We start from the raw sequence: 23,691 nt of genomic DNA on the forward strand, positions 1-23,691 counted from the left end.
GGAAGTTACAGATTGAGATCCCAAAATAGGTAGGAGATCCCTAGGCAAGTTTGTGACAGAAGATAAAGAGCATAGTATTTTCAAGATCCTGAAAGAGATTCAATTCAGAGGGATTGTAGAGTGTATAGTTGGATGTGGTGAGTGTTGAGGCTGGAGAAATTTTTGGGTCAGGTTTAAGAAAACAATGCAAAAATGCTAAATCCAGGCACCAAGAGTGAAATGATTAGATTGTTTTTAGATAGATTGGTTTGGTTGCATTGTTGAAAGTAGTTTGGAGAAGAGTAAAGACTAGATAAGGAGATTAGCTGAGAATGTTTTGATAATTAAGGTAGAAATAGTATCAGTTTAAACTAGAGGAGTGATCATAGGAATGAAGAAGCATGGGTAAAATAGGAGCTAAATAGGTGATATAAAGAACTGCACCATGTGATGATGGGAACTGTGAATGATTGAGAAGGAAGAGCCAGTGACTACCAGGTTTTTGGCTCAAGAAGCTTTGTTGTTGAATCATTACACTAAAATGTTTAAAATGGTTTTGGGGTCATCTAGAATTACATTCAAATGTTGGCTTTGTTACCGTGGCCTTGGGAAAGTTCCTAACATCTCTTTGCCTAGTTTACTTATTTTCAAAATGAGGAGTAATAATGCTAATGTTAAGCCTATGGGTAGTTATACAAATTAGATACAATTCATGTATAGTGCTTAGAAAGTGCCTGGCACAGAATAAGCCCGGAATAAATGGTACTACCATTTTAATTATTACTCATTGCTTTCTTACTGTTAAATATCAATGAGCTGATAATCACGGATTTTTAGGAAAATTATTCTTAAATTTTTCTTTGATGATTTACTTTAGAACTTAATTTCTTAGATTATAAGGCCTTTGAGAATTTGTTATGAGCTGTGCTTTTTTTACCCAGAAAAATGAACTGAAAAAATATCCACACTTTTCCTTGGGGCTGGTCATGGACTCATTGAGGCCTCTGAATAAGAACCTTTGCTACTGAGCAAGAATGTAGAAACAACTTTCTTACTCATATAACATTAGACTTTCTTTAATTTTTTTTTTTTACCATTAAATGGAAAATTTCATGGACTTACGTTACTTTATCCATGAGTTAAAAGGACAGATCTTGAACTGTTGACTTTTTAAGATAAAATTTTTTTAATATTACCAGTTTTTGTATTTGGAAACTACCACTTTTAAAAATGATTAACTTTATCTCTTTTAATGCTTAAGGTCTTACATTTCATATCTTTGCCCAAAGCTGTAAATTTTAAAAAATACATATTTTTGTTGATTTCAGAGAGGAAGGGAAAGGGAGAGATAGAAACATTAACGGTGAGAGAGAATCATCAATTGACTGCCTCCTGCACACCTCACCCTGGGGATTGAGCCCGTAACTCTGACATGTGCCCTGCCTGGCAATTGAACCCTGACCTCCTGGTTCATGGGTTAATGCAGCGGTTCTCAACCTGTGGGTCACGACCCGTTTGTGGGTAGAACGACCCTTCCACAGGGGTCACCTAAGACCAATGGAAAACACATATATAATTACATATTGTTTTTGTGCTTAATCACTATGCTTTAATTATGTTCAATTTGTAACAAAGAAAATACATCCTGCATATCAGATATTTACATTACGATTCATAACAGTAGCAAAATTACAGTTATGAAGTAGCAACGAAAATCATTTTATGGTTGGGGATCATCACAACATGAGGAACTGTATTAAAGGGTCGTGGCACTGGGAAGGTTGAGAACCACTGGGTTAATGCTCAACCACTGAGCCACACTGGCCTGGGCACAGAAGCTGTAAATTTGACATGCTCTTGTTAAGGATTTTGTATATTATGATTTCTTGGATTTCTTAATTAGCATTTTACTAATTGAAAATACCTAAATTGTTATTGTTTCACACAACATCCAGAAAAACATCAGGATAAAGTATATCTTACTCTTTTGAATATGTTAGTGCTCAGTCATTTAATTTATTATTTTTATTTGACATTTTTTATTAGTAGGCATAGAATGTAAACACTATGGAAGGCGGGGGGAGTATCAAGATTTTCTTGTCATTCTTCAAAAACGAATTATTCTTTCAGAATCTGTTTGGACTGGGCCCACCTTATCTTTCCCCTCTCAGGGGAATGGGAATGAAACTGCACCCGGATCCGTGACACAGCCAAAGAAAATTCGAGGGATTGGATTTGGAGATATTTTTAAAGAAGGCTCTGTGAAACTTAGGACAAGAGCATCCAGTAGTGAAACAGAAGAGAAAAAATCAGAAAAGGTAAAATCTATAAACTTTACTTAGATTAATATCACCATTTCTCTCATTAAGCATTTTTTAAAATGTAAAAATCACTTTGCAGCTCTTAAATGTTCTTTTTTGAGATCGCTGATCCTTGGTTAAGAAGATAGAAAACTCTTCAAGTTTACAGTGATTAATGTTTACATTTGATTTTTATAAAATTAGAATGTTTTGTGGTAAAATTTAACACAAACTCTCCTTAGTGGAAGCCTTAGAGTCTTAGTTGTCACAGTTTAAAAGTAGAAAAGGCAAGTCTTTTTTTTCCTTTGAAAACTAAAATTACATATTTAATTTGAAGTAGGTCTCAAATGGACCATTTTTAAATGGCTTTAAAAATGAGATATGAAGTGTATTAGGCACTGCTTAACTTTTCTCTGGCATTGTAACATAGGTCAAAGTGAATGTACCATACATTCTAAGCTCTAATAAGAGATTTAAAACTAAATCTTGTGAGTTTTTATTTTGGGGGGAAAAGAGCTACAATCTGAAGGGCATTTATTTCAAAGCTGTTGTTCCTGGTGTTAATTAATATCTGGGAGCTTTAGATGAAGTACTTGTTTCAGATAGGAGGCTTTCCTGTGATGTTTACGGCATTGTTTCCTTTTTAGTTCTCCTTTGTATGTCTTTATTTAACTCTTAAAAGTTTAAAATATTTCAGTATTTACTTGCCTTGTTTAGCTGTATTTCACTTTAAGACTGTTTTGGTTGGTGAAATATATATTTAAGTTTTCTCCTAACATGTTTAGTTTTAACTTTTTTTATTTCTTTCTTAGCTTGCTACATATTTTCTCATGTAATTGTGATTTGGGTTCAGGAAAGAAAACTTGTATTTTGTACCTTATCTTCTCCTAGCTATAAGAGTTCTAGCCTTAAGATTTTGGGGCCTAATTGATTCTTGGTTTTCAAGATAAAGATTGGAATTCTTGTGGATTTTGGAGTGGTGCTGTAGCTATAACAGCTAGGAATGTTGGAGAGGCAATGTCTGCATTGGAGAGCCATTAGAATAGATGATATGGGGTCTCTTTTCAACTCTACAGTTTAGGATTATATTGAAACACTTCATTTGATTAATGACGACACTAACATTTTTTAATTATTAAGAATATTTTTATTAAACAAAGTAAAACTGCAAAAACAAATATGTGCCTTTTTCCTAAAGGCCACTGTTTCAAAGTGCCATTTTATCTCTGGTTTGAGAATCATCTATTTTGCTTTGGAAGGTCTTTCAGGACAACTTGAACGCTCTTGTCAGGTGGGAGTAGTAAAGGTGAATATGTGTGCAAAACATTAGCAGTGGCATTTAGAAGATGATGCCCAGGACCACCAGTTGCAGGTTCAGGTGGATTAATAAGACACAGCTGTGGAACAGGGATTCACACCTATTTTTCGGGTATGGATCCTCGGGAAGGTTGAAGACTTAGTGGCACATTTTTAGCTCATTTTGTCTTTCCTGTTGAATCTCAAGGCTTCATATTACGAAGTGGAGTGTTTTGCTGCTGGAAAAGCTGAATGAAATTTTGCTTCTAGATATTTAACAAAAAGTTCTGAAAAAGAACCCTTATGCACAGCTGCTGTATTGGTCTCAGAGCTATGTGGGGGACACTTTTTGATCTAAGCCACTTGGTCACCCACCTAGTAACACTGCCTTGCTCTTTATTGAACAACTGTTCCATTTCCTTGCTTTTGATATGCAGGGTGCTTCCCATCAGTTGTAACATTTCATGATGTTCATGTTTAGGTGTTTGAAAATATCCTCTAAAGCAGTGGTTCTCAACCTGTGGGTCACGACCCCTTTGGCAGGGGTCGCCTAAGACCATCCTGCATATCAGATATTTACATTACGATCCATAACAGTAGCAACATTACAGTTATGAAGTAGCAACAAAAATAATTTTATGGTTGGGTCACAACATGAGGAACTGTATTTAAAGGGCCAGAAGGTTGAGAACCACTGCAAAGAGATTTCTCATTTGGACTCTTCTGTGCTACTTAGTAAGTTAATTAATTTCTTTTTTATGTTATCCAATACTTCCTGTTGGACCTCATTTTGTTAAATTCTTTAATTTGTTCTTGTTCTGATACAAGCCAGCATTCATTTTATCTAGACACCCCCCACCCAACGCCCCCAGTTTTCCATCTAGACCAGTGGTTCTCAACCTTCCTAATGCCCTGACCCTTTAATACATGTTCCTCATGTTGTGGTGACCCCCAACCATAAAATGATTTTCGTTGCTACTTCATAACTGTAATTTTGCTACTGTTATGAATCGTAATGTAAATATCTGATATGCAGGATGTATTTTCATTGTTACAAATTGAACATAATTAAAGCATAGTGATTAAGCACAAAAACAATATGTAATTATATATGTGTTTTCCATTGGTCTTAGGCGACCCCTGTGGAAGGGTCGTTCGACCCCCAAAGGGGTCGCAACCCACAGGTTGAGAACTGCTGTGCTAGACTGTCTGCCTTCTGTATCAATTCAGCTAGTACCAGCTTTATTTTAGCTAATGTGTGAGCACACTGCTTTTCTTGTTCCTGAGACAGAAAGCTGTAGTGCACTTTCATCTTTCTCCTTGGTGACAACATTCCATTGTTCCTGCAATGACTCTACCTACTGACTGACTCGATGGCTTGCATTAGAAGGTGAATCTGGCTTTTCCTACAACACTGTGACTTTCCTTCTCAGATTAGTTGCTCCATCTTCTGTAGCCCAGGCTTCTGGCAAAGAGAAATCTTATGATCCTAAAGCATGGTTAAGGGATCTCTCCAGCTCCTGCTTTAAGTGTAATTCTTTGTCACATATACACTGAACCTCCTTCCCATAAGGCACAGTTTTCCATTTGTTTCTGTTTCAGTGCAAACAGGACTTCATTTCCCTTCTGATGAAACATAACTTTCTCTTCCTGGAGTGATGTGACTGCCTTTAAGAGCTGATTTAATTGGTCCTGCCCTGTTCTTTTTTTTTTTTTTCAATAATTACTCTAAAACAAGAATCTTTTTCGTCATTGCAGCATATTTCAATTCTTTTTCTTTTTTTTTTTTTTACCATAGAAAGCCACACATTTGTCTTTTGTAGTGCTTGATTTTCTGTTTGCTTTTCCTGTGAAGTTTCTACTATTTTTTCATTTCCCTGTTAGATTATCCATATGTTGACTTCAAAATTCAGTAGTCTCCTCCTTTAGGTTGGTTACCATCTACCTCAGAAGTTTATTTACACTCACTTAATTAGTGAAATATTCACTTGAAGAAAGAAATTCATCACATTTTGCTTTGAATAAGAGCTCTTTTTTCCTTAGATTTTGTAAAACATCCTGTTTCTCCTTTAGCTGCTTAATTTCTGAATCAGTTTGTTCACGTTGTTTTCTTTCTGGTTCAGAGGTGGCAGCAATTGAATCAGTCAATCTCTGGTGATCTTTCTCTCTTTCTAGAGGGTTCTAATTGTTGCTCCTTTTTCCTGCATTGATTTTCTCAGCCCATGAAGCCCTTCTGGAAGCAATTTAGAAGACTCACTGAGTTCATCAGATTTCATTGCCTTCAGAGAGAGTGCATTCTGTGGTCATTGACCCGGTGGAGGGCTGTGGTAAAATAAGCTCAACTGACTAAAAGAGCAGAGCTGCCTTACACTGAGCTGAATTAATGCTGGTTCCTTCTCCAAAAGTTGGTTGTTTTCAATGAGATTGTTACCTTGGTTTAAGCTACTCTGTCTCATTATTTTATTTTCAGCAGCAGACAGTGCTTGTTGCACTCAGTGATTCTTCCATGAATGTAGTTTGGGGAAGAACTTTTTTCTTTCTTGTCACACTATTTTGCTTTGTAACATCAGGCTTCAATTCACATTCTTCAGCTGTTTTCCTTTTCCTCATTCTTTTCATCTTGTTCTTTCAGAAGGTAATTTTTTCTTGAGGAATTTATTTCTGATTTAAAATCCTTTGGTCTTTTCATGAACTGTTTTTTTGTGTGTTTTTTTCTGTTTGTAGAATTTGAATAGACTTTTGCATATCATAAATTTTAGATTTCGTGATATTTAGGTCACTTTCTCAGATTCCCCAGCCACCCTGCTGTAACAGATTTTCAAGTTATTCAATTTTTTCTTCATATTCTTTTTTTTTATGACTAGAGGCCTGATGCACGAAGATTTGTGCAAGAATGGGCCTTCCTTCCCCTGGCTCTCCAGCTGGAGCCACCTTTGCACCTTCGCTCCATCCCCGAGCCTCCTTTCTGCCTTCCTTCAGGCTCAGAGCCGCCTTTCCGCCTTCCCATGCTGCCCAGAGGCCCTGAGCGGCTGTGGCGGTGCTGAACACCTGCATAGTCGCCATGGCGACGATGCAAGTGTCCTGATCTACCCAGCTGCTCAGCACCTGTGTATGCAAATGAACCTGCCATCTTTGTTGGGTTAATTTGCATACTCATTCCTGATTGGCTGGTGGGCGTTGTGAAGGTACAGTCAATTTGCATCTTTTTATTAGTGTAGATACCTACCCCTTACTTATTCTACTTTTTGTTTGGGAACATTCTGTAGCATTGCCATTTCAAATTGATGTTTATCAATATACTTGTTTTGCTTCTGTTTAAGTTTCTTGATGGTTTATTGGAATTTGTAGAATTCATGGTGATCATAGCTGTTGGCTGTGGAAGTCTGAACAAAACACCTCTAATGGCTAACTTCAGCCTCAAGTATTACAGTTTTATTGACAGTTTATTTCCTTGTGATGAAATCAGGTTAGGAAAGCCCATGTCATCTCCATTGGAAGCTGAAGCATGAAGGTTGATGTCATCACCACTGAAGGTGATGCAGGGGTGATGGTACAAGGCCAACTCCAGAATTTCTCACTGATTGTCTGACTGCAGCTTCTGCACCTTGTTCTTTAGCACAATCTGTCTTCCTTCCAGAAGTTTGATTTCCAAGTCTTTTTGTTGTAGTTGATGTCAGAAAGGAACATTTTTGTTGCTTTATTTGAAGCTCTGACGTTTCATACTTCTGTTCTAGGTCACCACAGAGAGTTTCAGGTTTCTCATTCTCTGCTTTTGAAATTGCCTGAGTGGCTTCCACCTCCTTCTTCTTAGAGTCAAGTGTTTCTTCCTCTCTTTTTTAAAAATATATTTTTATTAACTTCAGAGAGGAAGAGAGAGATGGAAACAACAATGATAAGAGAGAATCACTTATTGGCTGCCTCCTGCACGCCCCACACTGGAGATCTAGCCCACAACCTGGGCATGTGCCCTGACTGGGAATTGAACCATGGCCTCCTGGCTCATAGGTTAACGTTCAACCAACTGAGCCACGCCGACCAGGCTCTTCCTCTTTTTTTTTTTTGATTATTTCATCAGCACCTCTTTTGTGAAGTTAGAGATATGTCTCTGAAAGGAGCCGCAGTGCTGCCTACTTGCCCCAGAGAATGGCCTTAGCCAGAGCCAAGGCCACCAAACCAGGAGGCCATTGCTGTGGGTCATAGGACTGACCTGATCCGCCTGCCAAAAATGTCCAGTGCCCAGGGACAATCCCACCAACTGTCCAGGAATTGCTGCATGGGCAGGGCTAAGAATCAAATCACAATGATCCATTTCTAGGCCATGCCTGAGTGGTGGAAGGGTCTTTCCACGTAGGGGACACCTGGGAGCTGAAAGGTCTGGCCTGGGCCTGACAAGGTGGGCTCCTCTGTCCCAGTGACTGTTTCCACTCCACCAACATAAACTCTACTGCCACTATGGCCACTGTGAAGGCATTGCCTTCAAACACTCCCTACATGCAGGCAAACAGAAACTACACATTCCCTTTGACTTTTTTGTCACACAGCTCATGTTGTCCTGCAGCTTGTGATTTCCATGCCACCATTTTTTTGTTGTTGTTGTTGTTTTACATTTGGGGTAGAATTCACACAGTGACACACATTCATCTTAAGAGCACAAATGGGTGATATTTGGTAGATATCTGTGCCTGCGTATTGACTCCGACACTAGTGATTTTTTGATTGCCATTTATAATGTCCACTATTCCAGAGTTGTAATTATGATAGTAGTCTCAGGGTCACCCTACGTGATGGACTTGCGAGGCTTGCTTTGATCACTGACCTAGGAATTGATAAAGTAGGGAGCACATTTGCTATGTTTGTAGATGACACCAGATTGGAAGATATGGTGGTTAGAATTAGGAGGAATTAAAGTGTTTTAAAATTTAAACAGAACAGCCCTGGCCAGGTGGGTTCGATTTTTATTCAGGGCACATACCTAGATTATTGGTTTAATCCCTGGTCAGGGCATGTATGGGAGGCAAACACATTTTTTTTTTTTTTACATTTTTAAAAATATATCTTTATTGATTTCAGAGAGGAAGAGAGAGGGAGAGATAGAAACATCAATGATGAGAGAGAGTCATTGATTGGCTGCCTCCTGCACATCCCCTAGTGGTGATCAAGCCCACAACCAAGACATGTGCCCTTGACTGGACTTGAACCTGGGACCCTTCAGTCCACAGGCTGATGCTCTATCCACTGAGCAAAACCAGCTAGAGCAAGGCAAACCTATTGATGTTTTTGTCTCACATAGATGTTTCTCTCTCTGCCTCCCTCCCCTTTCCTCTCTTTAAAGTCAGTGGGTAAGTTAGCAATGTGTTCAGATTTTTAACTAAAGCAATGAGATCTAAGGTCAAATAGAATGTTATTTCTGGGAATAGGACTCAAGGAAATGGTATAAAATGGCAAAGGACTTAACTGTAGTAAATTATAGTGGAAAGTTGTCTACTAGACTATAGTTATAATAATGACTATCGTTATAATGACCTTAATGGTATTTTCATTGCAATAGGAACAATGAAGTACCAAAACTCACTCTCTCTTTCTCTCTTTCTTTCTCTCTCTCTCTACCTCTGTCTCATTGAAGGAAGTTTAATGATGTTTAAGAGCTCACTTTCTGACTTTCAATCTGGGTTCTGCTAAATTACTCTTCTCATAGTCGGATTATGTAACTGTTTCCTAGTCTATAAAAGGAACAAATGATAGTGCCTGCCTTATGCAGGGTGTTCTGCAGACTAAGTTATAATGAATGTAAAGTTCTTAGCTCAGGGTTTGGCCCATAGTAAGTTTTTAAATGCTATTGTTATTTTAGAGGTTCTAAAATTAGGGTAATGTATTATGAGTATCAGTATTTTTTATCATAAAACCAGGAAGTTTTAAAAGTTAGGTGTTCTGAGCTATCATTTCACTTTTGAAATCTTTCTCTTTCTTATGGTAGAGTTTTCAGTCATGTTACTAAGTACTATTAGGGAAAACTGGATACCTGTAAATGTAAACTTTGTTTAACAGCGTTTTCTTTATTCTAACTTAAAATAGTTGATCTCATCCTTTTCTATTGTAGCCCTCAATCATACAGTCACTAGGATCCAGAACTCAGAACACGGAGATAACAAAATCAGACACTGAAGGTAAAACAAAAGGTAAGTGTTTCAATAAAATCTTCATATTAGGAGTGAAACATGCTCAGAAATTGATATTTGTTGAAGGCATTTGTCAACACCATACCACTTGATCAGAGTATTAAATCCTGCTAGCTATAGGTGTCATGAGGTCAAAGATTTTAATATGCTTTGTTCACTGATGTTCTACCCTGACAGTTAGAACTGTGCCTAGAGCATAGCAGGAACTTCGTAAGCAGTTGCATGGATATGATTAATGAAATTATTACTTAATTTCACATATGGTATTGGCTGAAATTATTAAATTCATTTTAATAGTTTCTAGTATACATTACTTTGCACTAGATAGAAACTTAAGTATTTGTGGAAAGAATCAATGTATATAAGTTATATTACTTACATTCTTTATTTTAGCTAAGGAATATTGTAGAGCGTTATTTGCCTATGAAGGTACTAATGAAGATGAACTTACTTTTAAAGAGGGAGACATAATCCACTTGATAAGTAAGGTAAGATCTTTCTCTGGTTTGAAATCATATGTAATTTATTCATAGAAACATTTTTTCAGTATTCTTATATTCCCCCTAGCACCTGAGCCCTGGAAGTGCTGGGACTTGTCATGTTTGTTTCTGTGTCCTGAGAACCTGGCACATAGTGAGAGGCACGAGTGTGTGTGTGTGTGTGTGTGTGTGTGTGTGTGTGTGTGTTTAGGCAACTTTGTTGTAATTGATATTATTGGGAATTATTTTTACCGTCATGTTGCGTTTTTCTTTAACCTTAACCCACCTTCAGGTTTCTGTTCGTACTTTCTCTTTTACCTCATCCCATTTTATTTGAACCTACTGTTTGTTGTTTTGTTTTTAACACATTAAGCGCCCAGTAAGTCACTGTGACTGACACTATACTTTCTGTCCGGAAGACAAAACAGGCTGGGCGCTTAACGTGTTAATATTTAAAAAAAAAAACCCACAAGGAATAATGAGGAAACAATTTAAATGTCCCTCAACATGTAAAAATTATCCTGTGGAAAGTAGTGCAGCTAAACAGTATTATTGGGATGTAGGCAAAATCCTATAATTAGTCTTTGTAAGAGAGCAAAATTATAAATATTTTGTTTTTGGTGTAACCCCATTGAATCATTTTTGAAATTTATTTCTATTGTTTTAAATTAATGATCAGCTGATTCACTGTATGCCATTTTCAATATTCATACAGTTTGGATTAATTTCTCATGGAAGGATGGCATTTGGAAGAAATTGAAGAACTTGTTAATTTCTAAACCAAGTGAATAATGTGATTAATATTGAGTATTAACATGTTGGGAAGAATATTTAGTAAGATACAATTTGGAAATTCATATTCTCTTTTCACCCTCCTCTCCTACTTCCTTTTCTTTTTCCTTTCTCCTCCCCAAGAACTTTCTATCCTTGTAAATTAAATTTAAAACACTTGACTTATAAACCCAACTTTATAACTGCTGCTAGAAGCAATAGTGAGGAATATTTTTTATTAGGAGGATCTCATGATATGTTTAGGTATTTTTTTTCCTTGTAAAAAATAATGAAATTCAATAATTTTCTATAATTTTTTCTTATTTAAAGATAACCCTTATTTTAATTATTCTTCATGTTGAATTTTAGGAGACTGGAGAAACTGGCTGGTGGAAGGGTGAACTTAATGGTAAAGAAGGAGTATTTCCGGACAATTTTGCTGTTCAGTTAAATGAACTGGATAAGGACTTTCCAGTAAGCTTTATTTTTCAATGATGATAATAGTTTAAAGAACCTTTTTTCAATATTTTTTAAAAAACAGAATGTTTACATTGTTACTAAATACTGTTATGAGGGTGTTTTAGATTCATGTCTTCAAGTAACTTATTTGAATAATAGTAAAAACAAAAAGTATTTCTGTTCTGTCCTTTATTCCTGGTTTTCTTTCCCTGCTGATAATATTGGAGAGTAACCTTTGACTCATTACTTTTTAAAAAAAAATACATTTTTTATTGATTTCAGAGGGGAAGGGAGAGGGGGAGAGAGATAGAAAAATTAATGATGAGAGAGAATCACTAATCAGCCGCCTCCTGCATGCCCCCCGCTGGGGATCGAGCCTGCAACCTAGGCATGTGCCCTGACTGGGAATCAAACCGAGACCTCCTCGTTCATAGGTGGATGCTCAACCTCTGAGCCATACTAGCTGGGCTCATTACTTTATTTAATTAAGTGGGAGGGGAGTCAGAGGTGGTGGAGATGGGAAAAGCAGTGGGGGGAGAGGGATACCTGCAATCATGTCAACATTAAAAGTTTTTTTTTAAGGGAAGAAAAGAAACACCAACACATACATACACACACACACACCTTTTAATATGGAAACAGATACCCTTAATAAATTATAAAAAAATAAAATATTACATGCAGTGGGAAAAGAAAAAGAAAAAAAGCTGGCCATTCTAGTTAGATAAATTAGCACTTAGCTGGAAGACATTATATTTTTATTTAATTTGTTGAAAATAAGGCAATGTAGATCTTACTGTTACTCTGTCAGTTCATTTTTTGGTAGGATAAAAAGCAGTCTTTGCCTCCTTATAGGATTTATTATACTAGTATCTATTTTACTTCTCACGGTGAATAAAGTAAATCTGAGTTTCATCAGTAATCTTTTGTTTCTGTGCACCTTGATCCCTTCTTCCCCCATGGAGGGATGAACCTAATTGAGTTTTAAAAATATATAGGGGGGAAGGGAGTTAGAGTGCAGATACACAGCAAGACAGTCTACCACATTTGACTTAGGCAATGCAAAGCTCTCTAATCTTCTCAGTCTCTCATTTAGTTAAGTAAATTACCAGAGGTTACTCTGTGGAGGCTCACACTGTTTGAGGCCCTTCCTTAGCTGGATTTGATTCACTATTGATTCAGCCTCCTGTGTTCTTTATTTTTATACTTTTTTTTCCCCTGCTTATTGAATTTAGGGAGAGAAAGAAACATCAATTTGTTGTTCGATTAATTTATGCATTTATTGGTTGATTCTTGTATGTGCCCTGACTGGGGATTGAACTCGCAACCTTAGTGTGTGGAGAATGGAGATGGCGCTCTAATCCACTGAACTACCTGGCCAGGGCTTTTTCTTAATGAATACTTTTTTTTTTTGGTCTTTTTTTATTTATTTATTTATTTTTATTTATTTTTATTTTTTTTTAAATTAAATCTTTATTGTTCTGATTACATTTGTTCCTCTTTTTTTCCCATAACTCCCCTTCTCCCAGTTCCCGCCTCACCCTCCGCCGTCACTCCCCACCCACTGTCCTCATCCATAGGTGCACGATTTTTGTCCATTCTCTTCCCGCATCTCCCATTCCCCTTCCCCCCCCCCCAAGAATAGTCAGTCCATTCCCCTTCTATGTCCCTGATTCATTGTAATCACCAGTTCATTCTGTACATCAGATTATTTATTCACTTGATTCTTAGATTCACTTGTTGATAGATGCATGTTTGTTGTTCACAATTTGTATCTTTACCTTTTTCTTCTTCCTCTTCTTAAAGGAAACCTTTCAGCATTTCGTATAATACTGGTTTAGTGGTGATGAAGTCCTTTAGCTTTTCCTTATCTGTGAAGCTCTTTATCTGACCTTCAATTCTGAATGATAGCTTTGCTGGATAAAGTAATCTTGGTGTAGGTTCTTGGTATTCAGTACTTTGAATATTTCTTGCCATTCCCTTCTGGCCTGCAAAGTTTCTGTTGAGAAATCAGCTGACAGTCGTATGGGTATTCCCTTGTAGGTAATTGAGTCTCTTTCTCTTGCTGCTTTTAAGATTCTCTCTTTGTCTTTTGCTCTTGGCATTTTAATGATGATGTGTCTTGGTGTGGTCCTCTTTGGATTCCTTTTGTTTGGGGTTCTCTTCGCTTCTTGGACCTGTAAGTCCATTTCTTTCACCAGGTGGGGGAAGTTTTCTGCCATTATTTCTTCAAATAGGTTTTCAATATCTTGCTGTCTCTCATCTTCTGGCACCCCTATTATTCTGATATTAGTGCGCTTGAAGCTGTCCCAGAGGCTCCTTACACTATCTTCACACTTTCGGATTCTTTTTTCATTTTGCTTTTCCAGTTGGGTGTTTTTTGTCGAATCTTTGGTTTGATTCTTGTGCTCCTCTGGTCTGCTATTGGGTATAATATTCTTTATTTCAGTCCGTGTATGCTTACTTTCTAATTTCTTTATCGTAGCATCGAGGGTCTCATTAGTTTTCGTGAGGCTCTGCTCAAGTTTATAGCAAGCCCTCAAAATTGCGATTCTTAGCTCCATATCCTCCATTTCTGTCATGTTTTTTTGTCTCCGCATCTTTTATGCTTTCTTGGTGCACCCCCTTGTGGTCTTTGTGCGCAGTCTTGTTCTAGTTAAGCCTTAATTGTTGTAGTTAACACTAGAGGGATTTGACCACCAGGCAGACTGGCTGTAGGAATCAGCTGTGTGGAAAACGTCTGTCTTCTGGGGAGGCGCTAATCCAGCCTTTGCCTGAGGCGATCCGGCAAATGGCTCTGCGCAGGGCTTGGGCGGGGCGGGATCTACAGGGCGGGGGGAGGGAGCGGGATCAACAGGGCGGGGGGAGGGAGCAGCTATGGCTGCTCTCAGTCCGTCTCCAGGGGCTCTGCCTCTCTGTCCCAGCAACCGCTGCAAACCTCGGAGGGACCGTAGCCAGACAGTCCCGCTTCTCCCGTTTGAGTCTGGGTCCCTAGAGACTCTCCCAGAGTCTGAGACTCACTCCCGACCTAAAACGACAACCGCGCCCTCAGCCACCAGCCCGCTTTCGCGTGCACCTCGGTACCTTTGTATTTTCCACATTGCGCCTCCTCTGAGCCCCGGTTTGCTGTTCTCTTTCCTTCTAGTTGTAGAGTCTCTCTTCAGCCAGCCTTCCTGTGGTTCTGGGTGATGTCCGTTCCGTCTTTTAGTTGTATTTTTGAAATGGTTGTTTGCGGCAGCGGTCTCCGGTGTTTACCTACGCCGCCATCTTGGTCTGTCCTTTTTTTTGGTCTTTTATTGGATGCTTGTACCCTGTTGATTATTAGTTATTTTAAATTTGGAAAAACCAAATTCACATACTTAGAAAGGTGTCTTGAGTTTTTTAACTCATTAGGTAAATCCTTATAAATCTAAGAGAATTTGAATAAATTAAGGAAACATATACCTTTGCTTTTATCTTCTTTTTGATCATTCTGAAGAATCAAGAATGAAAGCTACATATATTTACTAGCTGCTCTTTTTGTTGTTTAAACAATGAGTATTTCTTTTCCTTTCCCTGCTAACCCTCCCCACCCAAGTGTCAATTGCTAAACACAGTGAAATGGTACATAGAAATCTTAAACTAGGGGAGGCAGAACAGAACAGTTTTGCTCTTCAAGAATTCGTAGTTTTATCTAACACTGATAAATTTTGAATTTTGATCAAGGAGGTATTCTAATAGAATAAAATTTTCTCCATGACCTTTTGTGGAGTTGTTGGATTTTATTTTATAATTTTGAGCAGGTAGGGATTAAGGGGAGATGTTCATATAATTTTGATTTTTAATGATCAGAATTTATTTTAAGTATATTTAATATGTAAGTATTGAACTGTTTTCACCATTATTATTTTAATAGAAACCAAAGAAACCACCACCTCCTGCTAAGGGTCCAGGTATGTAAGAAAACTGTTTTTTCAGTTTGCTGTTTTCATATCTTTAAATTCTAAAATGGTGAAATTTGGTGTTATGTACACCATTTATTTTCATTAGCAAAAAAAGTATGTGCTATGTATCAAGGTATGAAGTAGGAATGTTGAAAATATATACTTTAGTTCTATGTCATTTTTATTAAGAGAATTGACTAAGAACTGCTGAGAAATTTAATATATTGACCTGACAAATTATTTTTTCTGTCTTTTCAGATGAAATTTATTTTTTAATGTCTCAAACAAATGCTGATTTTTTATGTACTCTTCCTTAAGGGAGTGTGTTAGGGATTAAAGAAACTAGAAGAGTTTATTTTTTTAAACAGTTGAATTAAACAAATCTAGAAGAATTTTCCAGAGTTAATGTTTTATAATCTGGCTCTTTGTCTATGTCTGTGAATTTCAAAGCATCCAATTTCTGATGTTTATAAATACAGTACAATTTTTTCTGAAAGATTTGCTCTTTATAGAATAATGCAAGTCCTTTCCTGCTCAATAGTTTTAGCCTTGTATCTGCTGACCTAATCCCAGACCATGGAAAACACAAGTTAAAAATAACTTTTATATAAGATAGTTTTGGAGGCTTTTTAGACACTAGTTAAATTGGTCCTACAAAGTTAATTAAAATCTTCTATATATATAAAAGGCTAATATGCAAAGTGTCCCCTTGGGAGTTTGCCAGCTCCCTATGATATGCACTAACCACCAGGGGGAGGTGCGGAATGAAGGAAGGGCCCGGCCAGCAGCCGGAAGGCCCCAATCGGCCCTGATCGCTGGCCAGGCCTAGGGAACCTGCCCGTGCACAAATTTTGTTCACCTGGCCTCTAGTTATATAAAATAAAACACTTAATTCCACAGTTGCTGTAGCAGCATTTCAAGTCTCAACAGTCAATATCAGACAGCACAACAATAGAATATTTCCATCATTGTAGTTAGTTCTCTGGACAGTGGTGGTGTAGAGGACATGAATACCTTCATTTGACAAAAAAAAACAACAACAAAAAACTCAGATTACAGAGTTATTACTTACTCATGCTAACAGTGGGAGGTTTAGCATTAAATTGAGCCTAGTGATTGTGCTTTATTGTTCTTTTTGTTGACCATGTTTTCATCTGATGTTATTTTTAAATGAACCTTTACTAAAATTGTTTTTGTGCTGTAAAATGATTTTTTTAAGGTATGAACTTTGTTTTTTTCCTTAGCCCCAAAGCCTGAGCCGATATCTATAGAGAAAAAGTATTTTCCTGTAAAGCCTGAAGAAAGAGGTATGCCTAATTTTTCCACTTTAAAAAAAAAATAACTTTCTTTTGTTGTCTCGCCACACTGAGCCATTTATACTGATATTTAATAAATGTTTAGTATTTACTTTGCAATGTTTGGTGTTTTCTGGGAGGAATAGTTTGTCAAGATCCATAAGATGTTAAGATTTTACTCAAACTGACACCAATTTATATCCACTAAAATGTTAAACCATTTTTTTTTTAGTAAGGATTTAGTATTTATTCATAGTTATTTCAAATAATGTATAAGAAAACTAAGCATAAACATTCATACTTTTATTATTTTTATAGTGCCCCAGTTGAGAAACATTGTTAAAATAGGGTTATTTAAAACATGGAAGTGATTAATTATGTATTGTTCAATTTTCACTTCACTTATCATGTAAACTTGAACGTTATTCAGGATACCTGTATGTATTTTGTTAAAAAACATTACTTCAACTCAGCCAGTGTGGCTCACTGGTTGAGCATCCACCTATGAACCGGGAGGTCCCAATCAGGACACATGTCCAGGTTGCAGTGTGGGGCATGCAGGAGGCAGTTGATCAATGATTCTCTCTCATCATTGATGTTTCTATCTCTCCCTCCTTCTCTGAAGTCAATAAAAATATATTTAAAAACAAAGAAAAAACATTACTTCATTACTTATTTTTGTGGCTATTATTAGTTTGTAGAATATACCTCCTTTGTACAGAAAGATCTGGAATGGTTATATCTAGTAGATGAGGCTATATTTACCTGCAAAAACATGAATACTGTTTTAGAATGATTTTGTTTCTGCTGCCTTTCTTTGTTTCTTACCTAACGTGTGACTGACCTCTCTTAACTGATTTCCCCTACTTTAGTTCCTTGTCTTGCTTATATTTTACATCTTTACAGAATTCATTTTTTTAATAGACTATATTTTAAAACAGTTTTTTTTAATTTATTGATTTGAAAGAGAGAAAGAAAATTGATTTGAGAGAGAGGGAGAAAAAGAGAAAGATAATTGATTTGTTGTTCTACTTATTTATGCATTCATTGATTGATACTTGTATGTGCCCTGACTAGGGATCGAACCGGAAACCTTGACTTTATTGGGGCAGTGCTCTAACCAACTGAGAAACCCATCCAGGGCTTAGAACAGTTTTAGAGTTAAGCAAAATTGAATGGAAGGCACAGAGTTCCCATATACTAATTACCTGCACACATGTACAAACTTCTCCACTATCAACATCTGCACCAGAGTAGTACAGTACTACATTTGTTATAATCAGTTCACCTCCATTGACACATCATGGTCATCCAAAGATTATAGTTTTCATTAGGGTTCACTCCTGGTGTACATTTTACGAGTTTGGACAAATGTGTAATTTGGTAAGTGTACATTTATAATACCATACAAAATAGTCTCGCTGCCCTAAAAATCCTCTCTGAGGGGACTTTTCATTTCTTTCTGCTCCGAATTCCTGACAACCACTGATCTTTTCATTTTCTCCATAGTTTTACCTTTTTCAGAATGTCATATAGTTATAATCATACAATGTGTAGCTTTTCACATTGGCTTCTTTTACTTTGTAATAAGTCTTTAAAGTTCCTTCAAGTCTTTCAGAGTTTAATTGCTCATTTCTTTTTAGTGCTGATTAATATTCTGTTATCTGGGGCCATTTATCTACTGAAGGGTTGTTTCCAGCTTTGGTAGTTATGAATAAAGCTCTCTTCACATCTCCATGCAGGTTTTATATATCTGTTTTCATTTCATCAGGTTAAATACCAAGGAGTGTTATTATTAGATCATATGGTAAGAGTATGTTTAGTTTTATAAGAAACCACCAAACTGTCTTCCAAAGTGTGTGTACCATTTTGCATTCCCACCAACAGTGATTGAGAGCTCCTATTGCTCAATATCCTGTCCAGTATTTGGTATTGTTGGGAACTGATTCCAAATTATATTTTTGTTACCATCTTCTACTGTTTTCACTCACTAAATGCAACAACCAGTCTTTTCCCTGAATATGTTATGCACCTTCATAGCTTTATCTCTTATTCAGTAATTGAGCTCTGCGTGTGTAATGCAAAGCGCTGAGGTTTGGTAAAACCTCAGGGTAATGCTTGCCAATTCCAAAGAAATAGCCTGGAGAACTGGCTGTGAAAGGCATGGATTTATTAGGACTTACTGGTACATGCACACCAGGGCCATGCGGTAAAGTTTTTCCTGCTGCACCGGCTACCACTTTTGAAGTTGAGCTATTAACTCCCATCTGGCCTACAGATAGGCCACACAGAGGGCAGGCGGCCAGTACCATTGTTTTGCTACCACCCAGACTTTCCCAACTCAGGATTTTATAGAGTAAAGAAAACAGAGAAAAACAGAGCCTACAGGGGGAGGGGGACAGCTGCTGTGTGAGATCAAAATACTAGCTGTTTTCTGATTGAGAAGCTGGCTCGTCTCCCAAGGTCTCACAGTCCACTTACTGATGGCCTTCACTATATTCCCCACAGGGTGGGAGGGGGAGGGGGAGCATGGGAAGGGACCCATGTTCCCATTTACCATACAATATGGAAGATTTCCCTATTCCTTTTTTTTTACATTTGTGAATTTTATTTATGATGTAAAAGTAATTTATCCTCCTATATAATAAAAGGCTAATATGCAAATCGACCGAACCACGGAACTACTGGTTGCTATGACACACACTGACCACCAGGGGGCAGACACATGATGCATGAGCTGCCACCTGGTGTTCAATGCGCTCCCACAAGGAGAGTGCCTCTCATCCAGAAGCTGGGCTCACGACTGGCAAGAGCAGCAGTGGTGGCGGGAGCCGCTCCCACCTTCCCAGCAGCGCTAAGGATGTCTGACTGATGGCTTAAGGGGAGTGGGCCTAAGCTGTCAGTTGGACATCCCCCGAGGGCTCCTGGCCTGCAAGAGGGCGCAGGCCAGGCTGAGGGACCCCCCCCCCCCCTCCTTGAGTGCCCGAATTTCGTGCACTGGGCCTCTAGTACTTAATAAAAGCATTTCTTAATCTCAGATTAGTCCTTTGTGGTATCGCTATTGTTAGGTCTGATTTTTGGGTCAGTTCATTATAGTACTTGGTTATAATATCTGTCCCTCATGAAACTCATGTACAGATATGTAGAAGTGTATTGCTGGTTTCATCTACATTATGATATTTCTCTTATAGTCCTCTCCATCAAATAGATAGTGGTTTGTTAAAATTCAGATGCTGACTTCTCATATTTTCTGAGCTCTGTGAGTTGATCTTATAAACAAAGATAATTGCTGCTTTTTTTACATTTATGTCCTCAGAATCCTGGCCATGATGAAGTAGCAAAGACTGAATTTTGCCTCCTGAGTTAAACAACTAGGAAATGACAAAATATTTGACAGTTTCAGATACTGAACAACAAGTAGCATAGGATTGTTATACTGAGAGAAATTGTCACTGAAACAAGAAAGGCAAGCCCTGAAATGATTCCCAGCTTATTGTCTAAAAGCATTTTATAAGCAATAGAAAAGAGGAAGCCAGACAGAGCTTAGTTTTTCTGCAGAGTTGAGGAGATTGGGGATTAAGGAGGCCAAGGCAGCTACATTGTGTGGGGCAGAGTGCCAGAGTGGCTGTAACTGCACAGGAGAGAGCACTCAGAGATCCTGTGGAACTTACCATGAGGCTTTCTTTGGCTGAGTACTGAATTACACACATGTGTAAGAGAACTTGGATAGCTGGAGAAATAAGTGCTGAAAAGCATTTGGTGAAGCAATTTCTGGAACTCACAAAAATTTTGTTCCTACAAGCCATCTTGGAAAGAACTCAAGGCATTAGATAGAATTTCTAATAAAGTATCTCACCATAGGTGCTCTGCACCTATCTTGGAAACAAATGAAACTAATTTTAGAACAAAATTCAAAAAACAAAACAAAAACAAACAACCTACAGGCATACCTTTTTCTTATTATTATTGTGCTTGGCTTTATTGTGTTTCACAGATGTTGTGTTCTTTTACAAATTGAAGGCAAAATCCTCCTACCAGCAAAGATTACAACTTGCTTTATTGTGATACTTGCTTTATTGTAGCAGTTTGGAACTGAACCCACAATATCACTAAAGAGTGTAAAATTCACAATGTCCTTTATCTGATTTTAAAAAAAATTACCAGGTATGGGGGAGGGGGAAACAGGAGAAAATAGTGACCAATAACTCAAAGAAAAATCAGTCCATTTAAGGAGACCCAGAAATGATAAGACATAAGGAAGTAGCAGCAAGGACATTAAAAGAGCTATTGTAAATGTATCCCATGTATTCCAGAAAGTGGAAGAAATTTGAACATGATGTTGTCAGAAATGGAAAACATAAAAAGAAACCCCAAATTGAACTTTGTGGATGAAGAATACAATATCTGAAATGAAAACCACTGGATGGAATTACCAGGAGTTTGGAGAATAGAGAAGAAAATATTAATGAATTGGAAGATAAAGCAATAGAAACTATCTAAAATGTATAGAAAAGACTAGGGGGAAAAATGTACAGAGCATCAGTGACCTGAGAGACAATATTAATTGGTTTTACTTATTGATAAAATAAGTAATGGGGACAGGAAAAAATATTGGAAGAAGTAATAGTTGAAAAGATTTCAGATCTGGTGAAAACTATAATCCTATAGATCCAAGAAGCTTAATGAATGCCAAGCAGAAGAAACATATAAGAAACTACCTTAAGGCATATCATAATGCATTTGACTAAAGCAATGACAAAGAGAAGAGCGGATAAAGTTGGAAAGAAAATAACTGTCCACCTTGAGTTGTCGCCCAGCAAAAATACCTTTCAGGAAATGGAGGCAAAATAAAAACTTTCACACAAAATCTGAGGGAACACATGCCCAACAAACTATATGCTACATAGAAAATGTTAAAAGTTATTTTTTGGAGAAGGAAAATGATGCTATGTAGGTGTTTGGATGTACACCAAGTAATGAGGGATGCCAGAAGTGGTAAAAATGTAAATAAATAGAAAAGACATTTGTTCTCTTAGTTTTAAATCTTAATACCAAAATTTCACTGAAAAGATTTTTTCTTTTTTAAGAGAGAGTAAAAGGGAGAGAGGGAGGGAGGTAGAAAAACATCTATGTGAGAGATACATTTATTGGTTGCCCCTCACACCCACCTCAACCAGGGTCGGGATTAAACCTGCAACCAAAACAGGTGCCCTTGACTGGGAATCGAACCCGCAGCTCATTGTTGGGCAGGCCGATGCTCTAATCACTGTGCAACACCGGTCAGGGCTTCACTGAAAAGATTTTAAAATTTATGTGTTGGTTTCAAAGTTTAAGTGCAAATATAAGAATCTAATAGACAAACAGGGTAATTGACCGTACCTTCGCTACGCCTCCCACTGGCTAATCAGTGAGATATGCAAATTAACCGCCAACAAAGATGGTGGTTAATTTGCATACATAGGTACAAAGCGGAGCAGCGAAGGCCTGGGTGCTGGGTGCCAGAGGAAAACTGATGCCGGCAGCCAGGGGACGGGAAGGCCTATTGCACGAATCTTTTCGTGCAACAGGCCTCTAGTTGTTTTATAAGTGAAACAAGACTAATGTATAACAAGGGACAAAACTCTTAATATTTTTCAAAATGTTTTTGTTAACTTGACATGACTTTGATAGATCTGGTGCAAGGAATAGGGAAAATGGACTAGGGGAAAGAGCCAGTTTCAATATGATACTAAATATTGGTGCAGATTAATTTAACCCTTTTTAAATAAAAATAGGCATAAGTTAAAGTTCTATCCTTGTTCCACAGTCAACAGAGCAAGCCTTTTCAAGCCATGTCAAGTGCCACATTAGGAGCCTTAGCTTTCTGACAGGAAATAAAGTATATTTCACCAGTACGTGTGTTCATGACTTTTGTCTTTCATGATCCTAATTGCACAGAAGATATTTTTTGAAAAGCTCTGCTGTGTTGGGGAGGGGGGAAAAGAGCCACTAGAAGACATGCATCTGATCATCCTACATTTGACTCTTAAGTGAGGATGCTTTTTTCCTTGGGATACTTTTTCAAATATTAAGAATGGAGTTTAAATCTTCACTGTCTACTCCTTGCCCCAAGACGCCATGTGTATCTTCTCAGATCTACTTAGCAGTTTTATGCCGCTGATTTTCTCAGAGGTACCTTGAATGACAGCCATGCTGTGTCTCAGAAGACTGGTACTATCAGCACTTTGGAGTGTAAGTTTTTCTCTCGCTTTTTGGAAAAGCTTTCCTGGACATACCTATCAGTAGTTTATTTCATTCTTGGTGTACTTTCTCATCCTTGGCATGAAATATGTATGACAGGAAGGGATGAACTGATGTTTATTTTGGGGTGCCAGGCAGGGAGGTGTAGGATAGGATATAATAAAAGCTCTATCAGGCTTATAAAAATCAATTAAATGATAACCTTTATCATGTCCTCCCCAAGGCCCCAGGCACATCCACAGCAAGAACAGAATTGGCTGCTGAAGCCTCGCCTGGTTCCACATTTTTATTATTAGCGGCAGTGAATCTGCTCACTTTTCCTTGAGGAGCATTTCTTCTCTGTTTGAGAAGTTGGGGTCAGCCTTCTTATTTTTCAGTTGATTCCTAAACAGAACAAACATAACCAGACTCATTTAAGATCATTTATTATTGGAGGTGTCTTTTAATTTGTGACACAATCTGTAGTACATAGACATTGAGTTGAGAGCTGTGGCAGGACTCTATTGTATTTTATATTTAGCATGCTTACCAAAAAGGAAATGATACTTATCTCTAATGTTCTACAAAGAACATTTTGATATCTCTAATTTCTCTCTCCAGATTGAACCTAAAAATAATCTTGACCTCTTAAGAAGTGGCAAACTATATTTATTTATAACCATACCTGAAACAGACTTAACAAATGCTAAACATATAACATAAATTCAGTCAGTTATGTATGAGGCAGCTTGCTTCTGCTAATTACTAGGAAGATTAAAAAGTTTCTTTTTCAT

The 23,691-nt window shown here is 37.5% G+C and overlaps 1 protein-coding gene across 5 annotated transcripts in view; it reads left to right on the forward strand.

Moving 5' to 3' along the window:
- CD2AP (CD2 associated protein) overlaps positions 1 to 23,691 on the forward strand; it is a 128,604-nt gene that overhangs the window by 66,664 nt on the left and 38,249 nt on the right. For 3 of the 5 annotated variants that reach the window (XM_006099712.3, XM_023763348.1, XM_023763350.1), the window contains exons 6-11: positions 2,110 to 2,297; positions 9,673 to 9,751; positions 10,145 to 10,239; positions 11,371 to 11,475; positions 15,356 to 15,392; positions 16,628 to 16,690. In XM_006099712.3, the coding sequence (XP_006099774.1) occupies positions 2,110 to 2,297; positions 9,673 to 9,751; positions 10,145 to 10,239; positions 11,371 to 11,475; positions 15,356 to 15,392; positions 16,628 to 16,690 (567 nt within the window). The remainder of the gene's footprint in view (positions 1 to 2,109; positions 2,298 to 9,672; positions 9,752 to 10,144; positions 10,240 to 11,370; positions 11,476 to 15,355; positions 15,393 to 16,627; positions 16,691 to 23,691) is intronic. The other 2 variants (XM_023763349.1, XM_023763351.1) reach the window with 2 other exon arrangements.

The sequence above is a fragment of the Myotis lucifugus genome, unplaced genomic scaffold (genome assembly GCF_000147115.1).
Source record: "Myotis lucifugus unplaced genomic scaffold, Myoluc2.0 scaffold_281, whole genome shotgun sequence".
In the NCBI taxonomy this organism is placed as follows: Eukaryota; Metazoa; Chordata; class Mammalia; order Chiroptera; family Vespertilionidae; genus Myotis; species Myotis lucifugus.